Below are 13,904 nucleotides of genomic sequence, written 5' to 3'. Positions count from 1 at the left end.
TCTTATTGGCCGTTCCCGACATTCTGTCCCTGGCATCATCCAATAGCTAAGCCGGTTCCATGAAGGCACTGTGGCGCTGTGGAGTCGCTGTGAGACTCGTCTCATCCCAGCTTCGAGTTGGGAGTGACAAGCGACGGAAGGGAGAGAATTTGGAGTAGCAATATTGTGGTACAAAGTTTGCCACATCATTTTATGAATTAGGTAAGGTTTTTGCCAACTAACTCTAACAAAACAAATGAGATTATATTGGATACGCCCTAAAGGAAAATTTTAACTAGGACGTTTCGAGAGTGAGTGAGTATGTCGCCTGTTTCTGTGAATGTTGAACTGGCATTGTCTGCAACAGGTTGTCAGGAAGGCTAGGGAGCTAGCTAATAGCTAGCTTGCTAGTTTACGTTATTATGCAATTCATACAAACGTGTGTAAGGGTAAACTGTCGGAAATGTTTGCGCGGGCGGTACTACGTTTCGGACGATTAAAGTTAATATGTTAACCTTTTGTAAAGATCATTTTGCGTGCACGTAGCTTGCTAGTCTAATCACAACAGCGTCCACTTGAAAAGTCACGGGAGGTCCCTGTCACACTGCGCTGACCACCCCAGCGTAAAATGTCGCAATTTTTGTTTTGCCGTGCCTTATTATACTGCTGTTGCCTGTCAAGGCATGCCTATTAGCTCTTTGCTAAGCTCCGACTTGTTGCATGTCTGAATATTGTGTGACATCTCTGTAATATGCCAACCATACCAGTGAAGAGTAGTATACTAGAATCTGCTGGCTAACTATCCACTGTACACGTTTCTTCATCGTTTAGTCTTCCAAGTTACCTTCACACGTACGTTGTTATGTCAGGGCCCGATATACAGTAGTTAAATGAGTTAGTTTTGTCGACCAGTTACAGAATACTATAGGTCGTGTAGGCCACTTTATCAATCTTATGTTTACTAAGCAGTACTGTATGGAAGGTAACTTCCCCATGAGCAACAGCTGGTCACACTAACTTGTTAAATTACCGAAAATAAATCTAACCGTTTACCACACCCCCATCCTAAATTACACACGTTGACGCCCATACTGAGATACTCTCTTACATACCACACAGAACACAGTCACCCTACATGTACATTCTTATCATCACCCACAGGACAGGCTGGCTGTGGTTGTCCTCAACAACCTCCTCTCAATCTTATCATTTCCTGTATCTCAGCCTCCCCAGTCAGTGATAGCTCTGCTTCACAGTGATAACGGGTCTGACTGACTCAAATCTTGTCCTTGACAAATTCTTTGGACCTATCTACAAGTCACAGTCGGTGCTCTGTTTGGTACGTTGCGCATACTTGATTGGATCAGATGATCTGACTTGCTTTGCTATTGTTGTATTTATCTCTTTTGGGTCTGAGTCAGTGCTGTACAGGCACATGATGTAGATGTTACCCTGACCGACCAGACTGCAGTGGTAGCAAGGGAGTGAAGTGGAGCACAATCACCTGGTCAGGGCTGAAGGACAGTTGAGATCATTCTCTCAGTCCTGGACTAGAAGTGATGCAGCAGGGTTGGTCCTCTAACACCTGGCTCAAACACCTGGGTCTGGCAGGGGCTGCTCCATGCCACCATGAGGTCCACTCTGTCAGCTGGATGCTTTATACGACAGTACATACATGGAACTCTCTCTGTCTCTCTCTCTCTCTCTCTCTCTCTCTCTCTCTCTCTCTCTCTCTCTCTCTTTCCTCTCTCTCATTTCAGTCTGCTTGATATCAGTTTCAGACTCTGGCTGAGTGGAGTCAATTTACCTCAGAACTGGCCATTGGCATCCCAGCATGCAACACAGCAGACAGTGTGAATGCAGCATCTTGCCTCACGATTTTTTGGGCATGCATTATTCACAGAGGCACACGTCTACACACAGCCTCATTTCCTTATCACTGTCCAATCATATTCTCTTATTTCATGTCTCCTTTTCTGATTCCATCTCTCCTGATTCCCCCTCTCTTTTTCTCTATCTGTCTATCTTAAACACCCGTTCAACTTCCCTCACTCCCTCTCGCTCTACCTCTCTTTCTCCTGTAGCCTTCATAAGGGCAGTTGGAGGTAAAGACAGGACAGAAGTGGGCTTGAGGCCAGTATTCACACAGTGGTTCTGTGTTCTCTCTGAACCTTCTCTCTTCAGGAATGCCCTGTCTGGCTTTACCCACCGGTAGAAGCTTCTCACTGCGGTATTCCCATCCTCAGCCTTGCTCCCTGCTGCTATCGCTAGCCTGGTTGACTGCTACTGTTCCCAGCCTTGCTCCCTGTTACTGGCCTCAACTTTGCTACTAGTCCCAGCCCTGCTCCCCTGTTCCTGCTCCCTGCTGCTGGCCCCAGGCCTCCTCTGCTAGCTTTACTCCTGCTACACGACCACCAAAGCCCCTGACTGATCACTGTTGTCAGGCCCTCATGCCACATACCTCGCACATCTCACCTGTGTCTAAAGCCTGCAGGGATTGGGCTAGGCTTGGCTAGTTTGAGCTTTAGCATTTGGGGGCTGAGCTAGGCTAGGCTAGTCTGAGCTGAAGCATTTAGGGACTGAGTTCGGGCTAGTCTGAAATGTAGCCTGTAGGGACTGAGTTGAGAGAGTATGTATGGGGAGAGTGCGTTCTGCTAGTTTATACATTAACTTGCTTACCCTTGGTTCCCTTATCTCTGGAGCAAGGTCAGAGTGGTGGTTTACAGATCCCTTATGTGAAATTAGGACTAAACACCACTGTGTATATCAAGGAGGTTATTCCCTCCTAATGCAGTGTGGACTGTCCAGGATCTGAAAGTGTCCAGCAGGCCCCTCCCCCTGGTACGCTCTGGTACGTGCCCTGCTCTCAGTTCCCTGGAATCTGCAGTCTCCACTTAGACTCGTGTGTGTGTGTGTGTGTGTGAGCAAGGTAATGTGCTGTGTGTGTGTGTGTATGAGAGAGAAACTCCAATGGAATGTGGAGCAGAAGTTGCTAAGGAGATAACAGACTGGTCTGGTTCTGCTCCCCCTGTGACAGCATAGGTTACTCACACACACCGACCTACAAACACAAAACAAACACACAGCATCCACTATCATCTAGCCTGATGTGTTTCTGCTGATTGGGTTATTCTGGGTGCTGGATATGGAAATAGTGGAAGAGATAGACTGTGTCTAGGAAACAGACCGGTAAGGCTGCTTGGCTAGTCTCGGTGGGAATGAGCTGAAAGGTCATGTGTTCTGTTTTGTTTACATTGAAGCTCTTGCTTTAGCCCAGTGGTTCTCTCCACCCTGGTCCCCAGAGACCCCCTGCCCTGCATGTTTTAGTTGTTTCCCTGCTCTAACACACCTGATTCAAATGAATGGATTATCGAGCTCTGTGGAAGTCTGAAAACAACCATTCATTTGAATTAGTTGTGCTGGAGCAGGAAAACATCTCAAACATACAGGACAGCAGACCCAGAAGACCAGGACTGAACACCCCTGATCTGAAACATGTAGGGTTCCCTGAGGACCAGGGTTGAGAACCACTGCTTCAGCCTGATCAAGCAACCACACACCGCCTGCCTGCTTCCTGCTTTCCTTCCTCTATACAGACCACACAGGGATGGTCTGGGTCACTCGCCTCATTTGGTTACAGCCTCGTGTAATCCAAAAAGCTGAAAGTGTACCTGTGTGCATCACACTGTCTAGGACACAGCAATAACATGCAGACAACCACAGCAAAACATACCCGCGGTGCCTAAACCGAAACAGGGAGTCAGGTGGCTGAGCGGTTAGGGAATCGGGCTAGGAATCTGAAGGTTGCCAGTTCGATTCCCCGCTGTGCCAAATGACACTGTCCTTGGGCAAAGCACTTCACCTTACTTGCCTCGGGGGAATGTCCCTGTACTTACTGTAAGTCGCTCTGGATAAGAGTGTCTGCTAAATGACCAAATGTAAATGTAACACCTGCACACACACACACTCAAACGGACACACACGCACACACACGCTCAAACGGACACACACGCACACTCGCCAGTGTGGGGTGACTAAGCCTCAGAGCGGCAGATGGCCCAGGACAGAAGGAGATGTGTGTTTTGTTGAAGGAGGGCAGGGCTGACGAGTGGTCTTGCCAACCTTTATTAGCTTTATATTCTGTTCTCAGGTAAGTGTGTGTGTGTGTGTAGTTTCAGGTCCTGTAGTCAGTGTTCTGTATCAACTGTGGCCATGTGTTTATACAAGAGAAACCCCCTTCCTCCCAGTTATAACAGCCCTGTTCCAGCAAGCTGAGAGATGTACAGTAGCTGTGTGTGTGTGTGTGTGTGTGTGTATACATGTGTAACACATGTATCTGATGTTGTACTTAATCAGGCTTCTGCTTCAGATTATAATTAGAGCCACAGCGAGCACACAGACTCAGCCCTTCCTGGCAATCACAATAGGTCCTTATGCTGCACTGCTCTGGAATGCTGTTCCCAGGCAGCCTGGCATTCCTGCCTGCTGCATCATGGGAATTGTCCCTCGTCACAAAGACCGCCCAGGGGAGTGTGTGTGTGTGTGAGCACCAGAGTTTCTGTTCAACAGGCCTGTTCATCAGAGGTGCAATAATATTATCAGCACTCACTGTTGTTGTTGCAACACACTTATTTAGCTGTGTTCCACTCTCCTCCCCTCCTCTCCCCTGAATGAACAGACTCACTCCTCTGCCTTGAATGAACAGACTCACTCCTCTCCCCTGAATGAACAGACTCACTCCTCTCCCCTGAATGAACAGACTCAAGTTCATTATCTGAGGAGAATCAGTCTGCTAGTTCAGCAGTAACCCCAGTTCTTAAGCCAGTCCACTAGTGCAATTATTAACCACTGAAACAAGACAGCTGGTAAGGCAGTGAGACATGGAACCATCCATCCAGTACACTATGTAGAGTAGCGAATCCCATCTTCTGGGCTGCCAGGGTAATACAGGTGGGCCGACAAAGCAAAATGACATTTTGCCTTTAATTCATCATGACCGAAACGCCAATAGAAGAATCTGGAAACAGGAGGGGTTTTTTTTACGTAGTTTTTCAACCTTTTGAAACTTTTTTCTTTTTCGAATTTTTTTTCAACCTTTCGAAAAAAAATCTTATTTTCTTTCAACCTTTTTTTCTTTGGTATGAAGAGCTGGTTCCAGATGGTTGTCCTCCCAGTGGGACAGGCCCTTGGTATGAGGTGGTCGCGGACATGAGGGCACCCCCCCCCTCTCTCTCTGTCTGCACCATCCTCCCTCCCCCCTCCCAAGTGTGCGCCCGTCTTTGTGTCCCCCCCCCCCCCCCCCCCCCCCTCCTCAAGCTCGGGACCTCCCTCCCGCTGACAAAGCTGTTGTCATGACAACACGTAGGGGCAGTCGCAGCTCAGTAATCTCCTAAGAGCAGAGGGGAGGAGGGAGGAAGGGGGGGAAGTGGGACGAAAGGAATTTGGAAGGACTTGTGGAGGGAAAGATGGATGGGCAAAGGTTACCTACCAACATCTTCCCAACAGTCAGAGTGACCTGTGTACTCTGCTGGGATTATATGGCTTGTTACTGGACTGTGTGTCTGTGTGCCTCCCAGTGTTACTAGGAGGTTATACAACTACTCTAGGGTGTGTGTGTGTGCACACCACGCGCACACGTGTGTGTAGTTGTGCCTGTCGAGTTTTGATTGTAACAGTGCCTCCCGGTGTGTTCCTCAGGTGCTGCAGTGTGCCTCTAGGTGTCATGGCTGACCAGTTCACAGAGCTGCCCTCATAGAGACCCACATCACCCGGCAACCCGTGGACACAGGCAAACACCCCGAGCCCTAACAACCACACGCACACACACGCTGCGACCGAGTCGTCCGGGGACTGTGATGACCACATCCCACATGAACGGTCATGTGACCGACTCGGAGGGCGGTCAGGGCTCCGGGGGAGAGGGTCACAGGGAGATGGCGGTGGACTGTCCCAGTGACCTGGGTGCCAGGACGCTGCCGGCACGCCGCTCCGCCCAGCTGGAGCGCATCCGCCAGCACCAGGAGGACCTGAGGAGGAGGCGGGAGGAGGAGGGGAGGCAGCGGCAGGAGCTGGACCTCAACGCCTCCATGCGTCTCAAGAAGCTGGCCCAGAACCCCAAGGTCGGCATCGACAACCCCACCTTCGACCCCGTGGAGGGGCCCGGGCTGCCCTTCGACCTGCCCCCCGGCCTGGGCGCACCCACACTAATGGGTGAGTCTCCTGCTGTGGCACACACTTGGGTCAGGGCTGATCCTAAAGGATCTAAAGGATGTTTCTCGGGGGACACTGTTCTGTTATTGGTCGGGGCTGTGTCCGTGTGGGATGTGGCCGCCCTCTTGATCAAGGACAGGTAGGAGACTGGAGGAGGAGGGGGGGGGGGGGTTCTCCCCATTTCCTTCATGTGTGGAGGCAGGCTTGTTTTTCTGTTGTATTGCCCCTCGAACAACATTTCCAGGGAGGATTAGGAATGAGACAGATGCAGACAGTGCAGTTTGCTGTGCATTCCTGCAGTAAAGCTCTCAGAGGGGGTCATGTCCTGTCAGACCTCTGCTGAGGGCCTGGGAACGAGGAGGAGAGGGAAGGGGAGGAGAGGGGAGGAGGGGAGGGTACAGGAGGGGAGGGGAGGGGAGGAGAGGGTAGGAGAGGGGAGGAGGAGAGGGGAGGGGAGGGGAGGAGAGCACTCTGTACAGAAGTCAAGGAAGAAGTGAGAGAAGTGTTTTAAGAGAGGGTGGAGAGAATTGGTAGGGGGGAGGGAGGGACGGGTAAGTTAATTAAAAACTCTTAGAAAACAATGTCATTATTATTATAGTCAGTCAGGCGACAGCTCAATACTTCCTCGAACTTACACGCACACACACACACACACACACACACACACACACACACACACACAGTCAGTTTGTCCTGTAGTCTTGGCTGACAAGGTGTGTGAATACAGCAGTGAGATGAGGAGTGTGTATTTCAGTTCTATATGTGTAAGCTGTACCTCTTTAACCTGTGTGCGTGTGTGTGTGTGTGTGTGTGTGTGTGTGTGTGCGTGTGTGTGTGTGTGTGTGTGTGTGTGTGTGTGTGTGTGTGTGTGCCGCAGAGCTGGAGGAGCTGCTGCTGTCTCTGAAGCAGGTGCAGGGCTGTCTGAGCGACTCCCAGAGCCAGGCGGACATCGAGCTGGTGCTGCAGCTCGTCCAGAAGACAGACTTCCAGAAGGCTGTCAACATCCACAACGCCGTGGCCCAGAACATGAACCGGCCCAGCCCGCCCTACCCCTTCACCGACCAGGCTCTCTCCCTGGCCCAGGAGGTAAGGACCTTGAGATCCCCCCGTCCCTTCCCCCTCTTACATCCAACCCTATCACTCCTCCTCATCCTAAGGGACAGTCAGTTCTTTAGATTTCTTTTGATTTTTGGGGTTTGTTGCATTTTTCATGCTTTATTGGACATATTTTAAGTGGAGTGTGACAGAAAGGGCAGGGAGAAACAGTGAGGGGAACAGATGTATCAAAGGGCCAAAGCCAGGCCGAGAACCCAGGCCGCTGTGGAAAGTTCTCAGCCTACACGGCACACACACTCACCCAGTGAGCCTACACGGTACACACACTCACCCAGTCAGCCACCGGGGCGGTCGGGGACAGGCAGTTCAGTCCCAGGCTCCTGGTCTGGGTCCACTCCTCCCTCTCCAGAGAAGATGAGAAGGTTCAGGTTGGATGATCCAGCAAGGCGCCACTAATGAGGCCAGCTAGACAACAGCCCCTCTGTTCTGTTACCCAACAACAACAGCAAGCATCGGATGAGCTGATTGTTCTCATTAACGCCGTCAGCCCTGCCAGCATGTCTCTCATCCCAGGAGGGAAATAGAAATAGGATTAGGTTAGTGACTGGGTGAAGTGCTTGGGACTAACCCAAACTTTACTCCAATTTGACCCCTCATCTAAGTCCATAGACAAGAAAGTAGTTTGCTCATCAGGATTTCTGGGTTTTGGAATTCTGACGTCACGTCCAATAAATACATCTATAGACATTCATACCACTGAAAAGCTTGAGTTATTGTCTATCCAATTCAGCTTGGTTGAGCGCAACATAAATACATCACCTTGGGTGGTTCTGTTGTGTGTGTCTAACCACCAGTGTGTTCTTCAGGTCCAGTCCATGGTTCTGTCCAGTCAGCACAAGGAGGGTCTAGAGCTCCACTCCCTGCTCACCTCTACACACATACAGGTGTGTGTGTGTGTATGTGTGTTTTCTACATTTGTGTTTGTACACGCTTGTTTGTGTATGTTTGTGTAAAAGTGTAGGGCAGTGTATTTCACATGTGTGTGTGTGTATAACCGTGTGTGTGTGTGTGTGTGTGTGTGTGTATATAACCACGTGTGTGTGTGTGTTGTCTGCAGGCCGTGCTGCTGGCTCATGACTGTGTGGCGGAGCAGGAGATGCAGCTGGAGCCCGTGACCCCCCCGGGCGGGCCCTGTGAGACCCTCACCCAGTGGGGGGGGGAGACGGTCAAGATCGTCCGCATCGAGAAGGCCAGGGACATCCCCCTGGTGAGCCCCTAAACCCTGGAGCTCACTGCACATGTCCAGAGCACTCCTGCCCCGCCAGCGTTGAATCACTGTGTGTGTGTGTGTGTGTGTGTCAGGGGGCCACGGTGAGGAACGACATGGACAGTGTGATCATCAGCCGCATCGTGAAGGGCGGGGCGGCGGAGCGGAGCGGCCTGCTCCACGAGGGAGATGAGATCCTGGAGATCAACGGGGCGGAGATCAGGGGGAAGGACGTCAACGAGGTCTTCGACATCCTGGTGAGACAGACAGGCAGACAGGCAGGCAGTAAGACAGGCAGGCAGTAAGGCAGGCAGACATACAGACGTTCAGCATTGGGTCTGTCCTTCCTCTAAGCTGTCTGTCTCCCCAGGCGGACATGCACGGGACTCTCACATTCATCCTCATCCCCAGCCCTCAGAGTAAACCTGCTCCTGTTAAAGAGACTGTGGTAAGAACAGCCACACACCCTTCTCTCTCCTCCTCACCTACCCCTCCTCCCAGCCTACCCCTCCTCATCACCTACCCCTCCTCCTCACCTACCCCTCCTCCTCACCTACCCCTCCTCCCAGCCTACCCCTCCTCCTCACCTACCCTTCCTCCTCACCTACCCCTCCTCCTCACCTACCCCTCCTCCTCACCTACCCCTCCTCCCAGCCTACCCCTCCTCCTCACCTACCCTTCCTCCTCACCTACCCTTCCTCCTCACCTACCCCTCCTCCTCACCTACCCCTCCTCCTCACCTACCCCTCCTCCTCACCTACCCCTCCTCCCAGCTTACCCCTCCTCCCAGCCTACCCCTCCTCCTCACCTACCCCTCCTCCCAGCCTACCCCTCCTCCCAGCCTGGTCTAACTGTCTCAGTTGTCTTTCCAGGTCCACGTCAAGGCCCACTTTGACTACGACCCATCAGACGACCCCTACGTTCCGTGTCGGGAGCTGGGGCTGTGCTTCCAGAAAGGGGACATCCTCCACATCATCAGCCAGGACGACCCCAACTGGTGGCAGGCCTACAGGGACGGCGATGAAGACAACCAGCCCCTGGCTGGGCTGGTGCCCGGTAGGTCTAACTCACATCAAGGTAGGAACTGCCTTGCGCAAGCAAGGAGCTGAATCACAGGTCGAAAGATACCATCATTTTTTTCTCCTTCGTTCGTTCCCTTCTCCCCTTCTCCCCTCCGTCCCTCCTCCAGGGAAGAGTTTCCAGCAGCAGAGAGAGGCGATGAAACAGACCATAGAGGAAGACAAGGAGCCAGAGAAGTCAGGTAAGTCCGACAGGGACCCACATGACAAAGGTCATATAAACACACAAGCACGGTGTCCTCTTTAATCCACACGTGTAGAGTATATGAATAAACAGTTTGCACAGGCGTGGCCCAGGGCCAATTCCACTTTAACCTCTGACCTTTGGTCTCCAGGGAAACTGTGGTGCGCCAAGAAGAACAAGAAGAAGAGGAAGAAGCAAATATACAACGCCCACAAGAATGACGGTAAGACTCTGCTTGCTTGGCAACCTAAATACCTAATAAATAGCTTTGATGTTTGCCTATCCTCTACGGAACTGGTTTATTTCTGGTCGTTTTATCAAAGCTCCTCGACTCGGCTGTCTGGATTCCTCACTCTCTCCTCTTTCCTTCCCTCCCACCTCCTCATCCCTCCTCATCCCTCAGACTTCGACAACGAAGAGATTCTCACCTATGAGGAGATGGCACTGTACCACCAGCCGGCCAATCGCAAGCGTCCGATCGCTCTGATTGGTCCGCCCAGCTGTGGTCAGAGTGAGCTGCGACAGAGACTGCTGTCCAGCGAGCCCGAGAGGTTTGGAGGAGCCGTGCCACGTAAGGCCCTCGTCTCACACAGGGCACCAGCAACACCTGGACACTTTTACATTTGATTTTGCATTTTATTTAACCTTTATTTAACCAGGCTGAATCATTTAAGAACTTATTTCCAAAGATGGCCTGGCAAAAAGTTAAAGCTTTTTGAGGGAGAGGGGAAGGGGGCTATGGAATAAAAATCTGGTTTAAAGCATAACAGCACACAACTCCAGCAGTACAACGCACAGAAGAAAAACAAGCAGGGAATTTGGACATAGGGAATCAGTGAGGGTAAAAAAAATGTAAAAGAAGAAAAAGAACAAAAAGCAAGACACCCCATTTCCCCATTGTGGCACGAATAAAGGTTTATCTTATACGCGATGCCTGCTTGTTCTAAAGCAGGTGTTTAGGCTCAAATATTGTCACTCGCTGAGACCGTTCACCCACCTGGGGTGTCACTTTGGAAATATGCCTTGTGTATCATGTAGGCTGTGCTGTGTTCGCCCTGGCTGCGTTCTGACATGTGACTGGCGTGTTTTGCGGGCAGACACCACGCGCAGCCGCAGGGACACGGAGGCCAACGGGCGGGACTACCACTTTGTCTCGCGGCAGGCCTTCGAGGCGGACACGGCGGCGGGCAAGTTCATAGAGTCGGGCGAGTTTGAGAAGAACCTGTACGGAACCAGCAGTGACTCTGTCCGCCAGCTCATCAACACGGGCAAGATCTGCCTGCTCTGTCTGCACACGCAGGTCAGCCTCACTCACTCTCTCTCTGTCTCTGTCTCTCTCTCCCTTCCTCTATTTCTCTCCCTCTCACACATTCCGTCTCACTCTCTTTTACTTGCTCACTCATATCTCATCGTCATATACAAACACATCTTCACAGCAATGAAAACTGCCAGCATGTTCATCCTTCTCTCCCTCCGTTCCCCTCTCCCTCCAGTCGTTGAAGGTGCTGCGTAGTTCCGATCTCAAGCCCTACATCATCTTCATAGCTCCTCCCTCCCAGGAACGCCTGAGAGCTCTGCTGGCCAAGGACAACAAAAACCCCAAGGTAAAACCTTTGTTTGTTTATATCTTTTCTGTGCGTGTGTGTTGACCTAGCCTGTTGCACTACCAAATGACATCACCCCATCAACCCTGCTCTGCTCCTCTCTCCCCTTCCATCAACCCTGCTCTGCTCCTCTCTCCCCTTCCATCAACCCTGCTCTGCTCCTCTCTCCCCTTCCATCAACCCTGCTCTGCTCCTCTCTCCCCTTCCATCAACCCTGCTCTGCTCCTCTCTCCCCTTCCATCAACCCTGCTCTGCTCCTCTCTCCCCTTCCATCAACCCTGCTCTGCTCCTCTCTCCCCTTCCATCAACCCTGCTCTGCTCCTCTCTCCCCTTCCATCAACCCTGCTCTGCTCCTCTCTCCCCTTCCATCAACCCTGCTCTGCTCCTCTCTCCCCTTCCATCAACCCTGCTCTGCTCCTCTCTCCCCTTCCATCAACCCTGCTCTGCTCCTCTCTCCCCTTCCATCAACCCTGCTCTGCTCCTCTCTCCCCTTCCATCAACCCTGCTCTGCTCCTCTCTCCCCTTCCATCAACCCTGCTCTGCTCCTCTCTCCCCTTCCATCAACCCTGCTCTGCTCCTCTCTCCCCTTCCATCAACCCTGCTCTGCTCCTCTCTCCCCTTCCATCAACCCTGCTCTGCTCCTCTCTCCCCTTCCATCAACCCTGCTCTGCTCCTCTCTCCCCTTCCATCAACCCTGCTCTGCTCTTCTCTCCCCTCCCAGCCGGAGGAGCTGCGTGACATCATCGAGAAGGCCAGAGAGATGGAGCAGAACTTCGGCCACCTGTTTGATGCGGCCATCGTGAACACAGACCAGGACAAGGCCTTCCAAGAGCTGCTGAGACTAATCAACAAGCTGGACACTGAGCCCCAGTGGGTCCCCTCCTCCTGGCTGCGCTGAGGAGACCCACACACGGTCTCTCTCTCTCACTCTCTCTTATTCACAGTTAGCTGCAGATTGTCTACCACCAGTGAACAAATTTGTGACGACAAATATACACTTGTGTATTGGCTTAGCTGATCTCTAGGAAGAAAAGGCAGAGGATTTGTTCTCTGTTTTGGTTCTTTACTTCCTGTTTCTGTTTCACTAAATTAACCAATCACATTCCACCCTTATGGAAAGACTTGGCACTTGGCAGCAGTAGAGTTAGACTGTCTCTCTTCTGCAATTTCTCCGGTAGAGCTATTTATGATTGTAAATGTACAGTACGTTTTTTTTAGACCTTTGAGCCTCTAGTGCGCTTACACACACAGACACACGCAGACACACACAGACACACACACTTACACGCTGGGACCTACTGAATGGACCTACGTATACAGTACACACACACAGGTGATGTTAAAACACACACACACACATATACACATCCTACTCTAAGGTGTGTATTGTGCTTTGTGAAGTAGCAGTCCTATTGATGATGATGATGTTGATGATGAGGTCACTTCCTCCTCAGTACTGCACAGGTTTCTGTCACATCAGCACCATCCAGCTGTTTGTCTCTCTTCTCCACTACATTATGAATGCTGTATCTTTTACTCTGTGATATGTGTCAGGTCACCACAGATAAGTGTTTCAATGCGGTTTTATTTGTGATTATCATTAAGTCAACGTTTAATACACATCAGCAAGGTGAACTCAACCGAAAACATCCTAAATCTTTAAGGGTTATTAAGAAGTTTTGTTTGTGTTGCGTGTGTCTTGTTTGTGTAGCTGGCTGGCTGGATGCATGCGTGGATGTTTGTGTATTTTGGGTGAGTGTGCTTGCACAGAGGCCAAACTGTCTCTGAGATTCAGGCAAGTATTATCTCTAGTAGATGACGGTGGGAACAGTTGAAGAATTGTTTCAAGTTACTATTATTATTATGACACAATTTTTATTTTGATAATCACTGTGCATTTAGATTCTGACATTTATATATTTGTAATATTAAAGATAGATATACGAAGTCCAGAAGAATAAACCAATAGGATTGCTCCACTACACTTCCATCCTACCTATTGGATCTGGTTGTGAGAAGAGGAGGTGCCTGTTGGCTCCTGTAGGTTCGAATTTGTAACTGGAAGTAGATTAAATGAATGTAAAGTTACTGTATTAAGAATCACCTCTTCTTTTTCAAAATCTGTTTTTGTATGAATGTTTAAAACGAATTAAAATCAGATTGATAGATATGTTGTCAATTGTTTTTAAAATTGTAATGGATTTCTAATTCAAGGTAACCCTTTGATTATTTCTCATTGGATAAGGCTCTGATATATATGAAAGAATACATTGAACTAGAGAGGGTATAATTTGTGAGGAAATTGTGGAGAATAAACAAATATTGTATCACCTCCAGCCCTATTGTTTAAACTAGTATCAAACATTTTGAGAAAGACAAGACAATATTTTAAATAACTTCCCTCCGTATGCCTGAGCCTCATCCATTAATTTTGTATGGCGTGACCAGTTATCCCCTATCAGCGTGAGCAATACAAGGTTTTGTGAGAGCGGGAGAAATTGTTGAAATGCGTGAGACTTAAGAGC

General features: G+C 50.3%; 1 protein-coding gene across 2 annotated transcripts; it reads left to right on the top strand.

Annotated features, from left to right (window-relative positions):
- The first annotated feature begins 95 nt into the window (after window positions 1-95).
- On the top strand, window positions 96-13,547 carry pals1a (protein associated with LIN7 1, MAGUK p55 family member a). 2 transcript variants are annotated; one of them, XM_047014370.1, is made up of 14 exons: window positions 96-201; window positions 5,677-6,189; window positions 7,067-7,275; window positions 8,112-8,189; window positions 8,363-8,512; window positions 8,608-8,769; window positions 8,883-8,960; window positions 9,385-9,568; window positions 9,702-9,773; window positions 9,927-9,998; window positions 10,179-10,346; window positions 10,873-11,075; window positions 11,269-11,379; window positions 12,101-13,547. In XM_047014370.1, the coding sequence occupies exons 2-14, from the start codon at window positions 5,835-5,837 to the stop codon at window positions 12,275-12,277; spliced, it is 2,019 nt and encodes a 672-aa protein (XP_046870326.1). In that variant the 5' UTR covers window positions 96-201; window positions 5,677-5,834; the 3' UTR covers window positions 12,278-13,547. The 2 variants fall into 2 exon arrangements, with proteins under 2 accessions (XP_046870326.1, XP_046870335.1); XM_047014379.1 differs by lacking the exon at window positions 96-201 and adding an exon at window positions 208-290.
- Window positions 13,548-13,904: the final 357 nt, after the last annotated feature.

Source organism: Hypomesus transpacificus, chromosome 3 (genome assembly GCF_021917145.1).
Source record: "Hypomesus transpacificus isolate Combined female chromosome 3, fHypTra1, whole genome shotgun sequence".
Taxonomy (NCBI): Eukaryota; Metazoa; Chordata; class Actinopteri; order Osmeriformes; family Osmeridae; genus Hypomesus; species Hypomesus transpacificus.
This window is presented reverse-complemented; position numbering and strand designations above follow the sequence as displayed.

What these genes read in the sequence shown, in the direction of transcription:
- pals1a (XM_047014370.1), top strand. Translation starts at nt 5,835, where the DNA reads ATGACCACATCCCACATGAACGGTCATGTGACCGACTCGGAGGGCGGT. An exon ending in GGGCGCACCCACACTAATGG is followed by an intron (nt 6,190 to 7,066) that starts GTGAGTCTCCTG and finishes TGTGTGCCGCAG; the next exon opens with AGCTGGAGGAGCTGCTGCTG. An exon ending in AGGACAACAAAAACCCCAAG is followed by an intron (nt 11,380 to 12,100) that starts GTAAAACCTTTG and finishes CTCCCCTCCCAG; the next exon opens with CCGGAGGAGCTGCGTGACAT.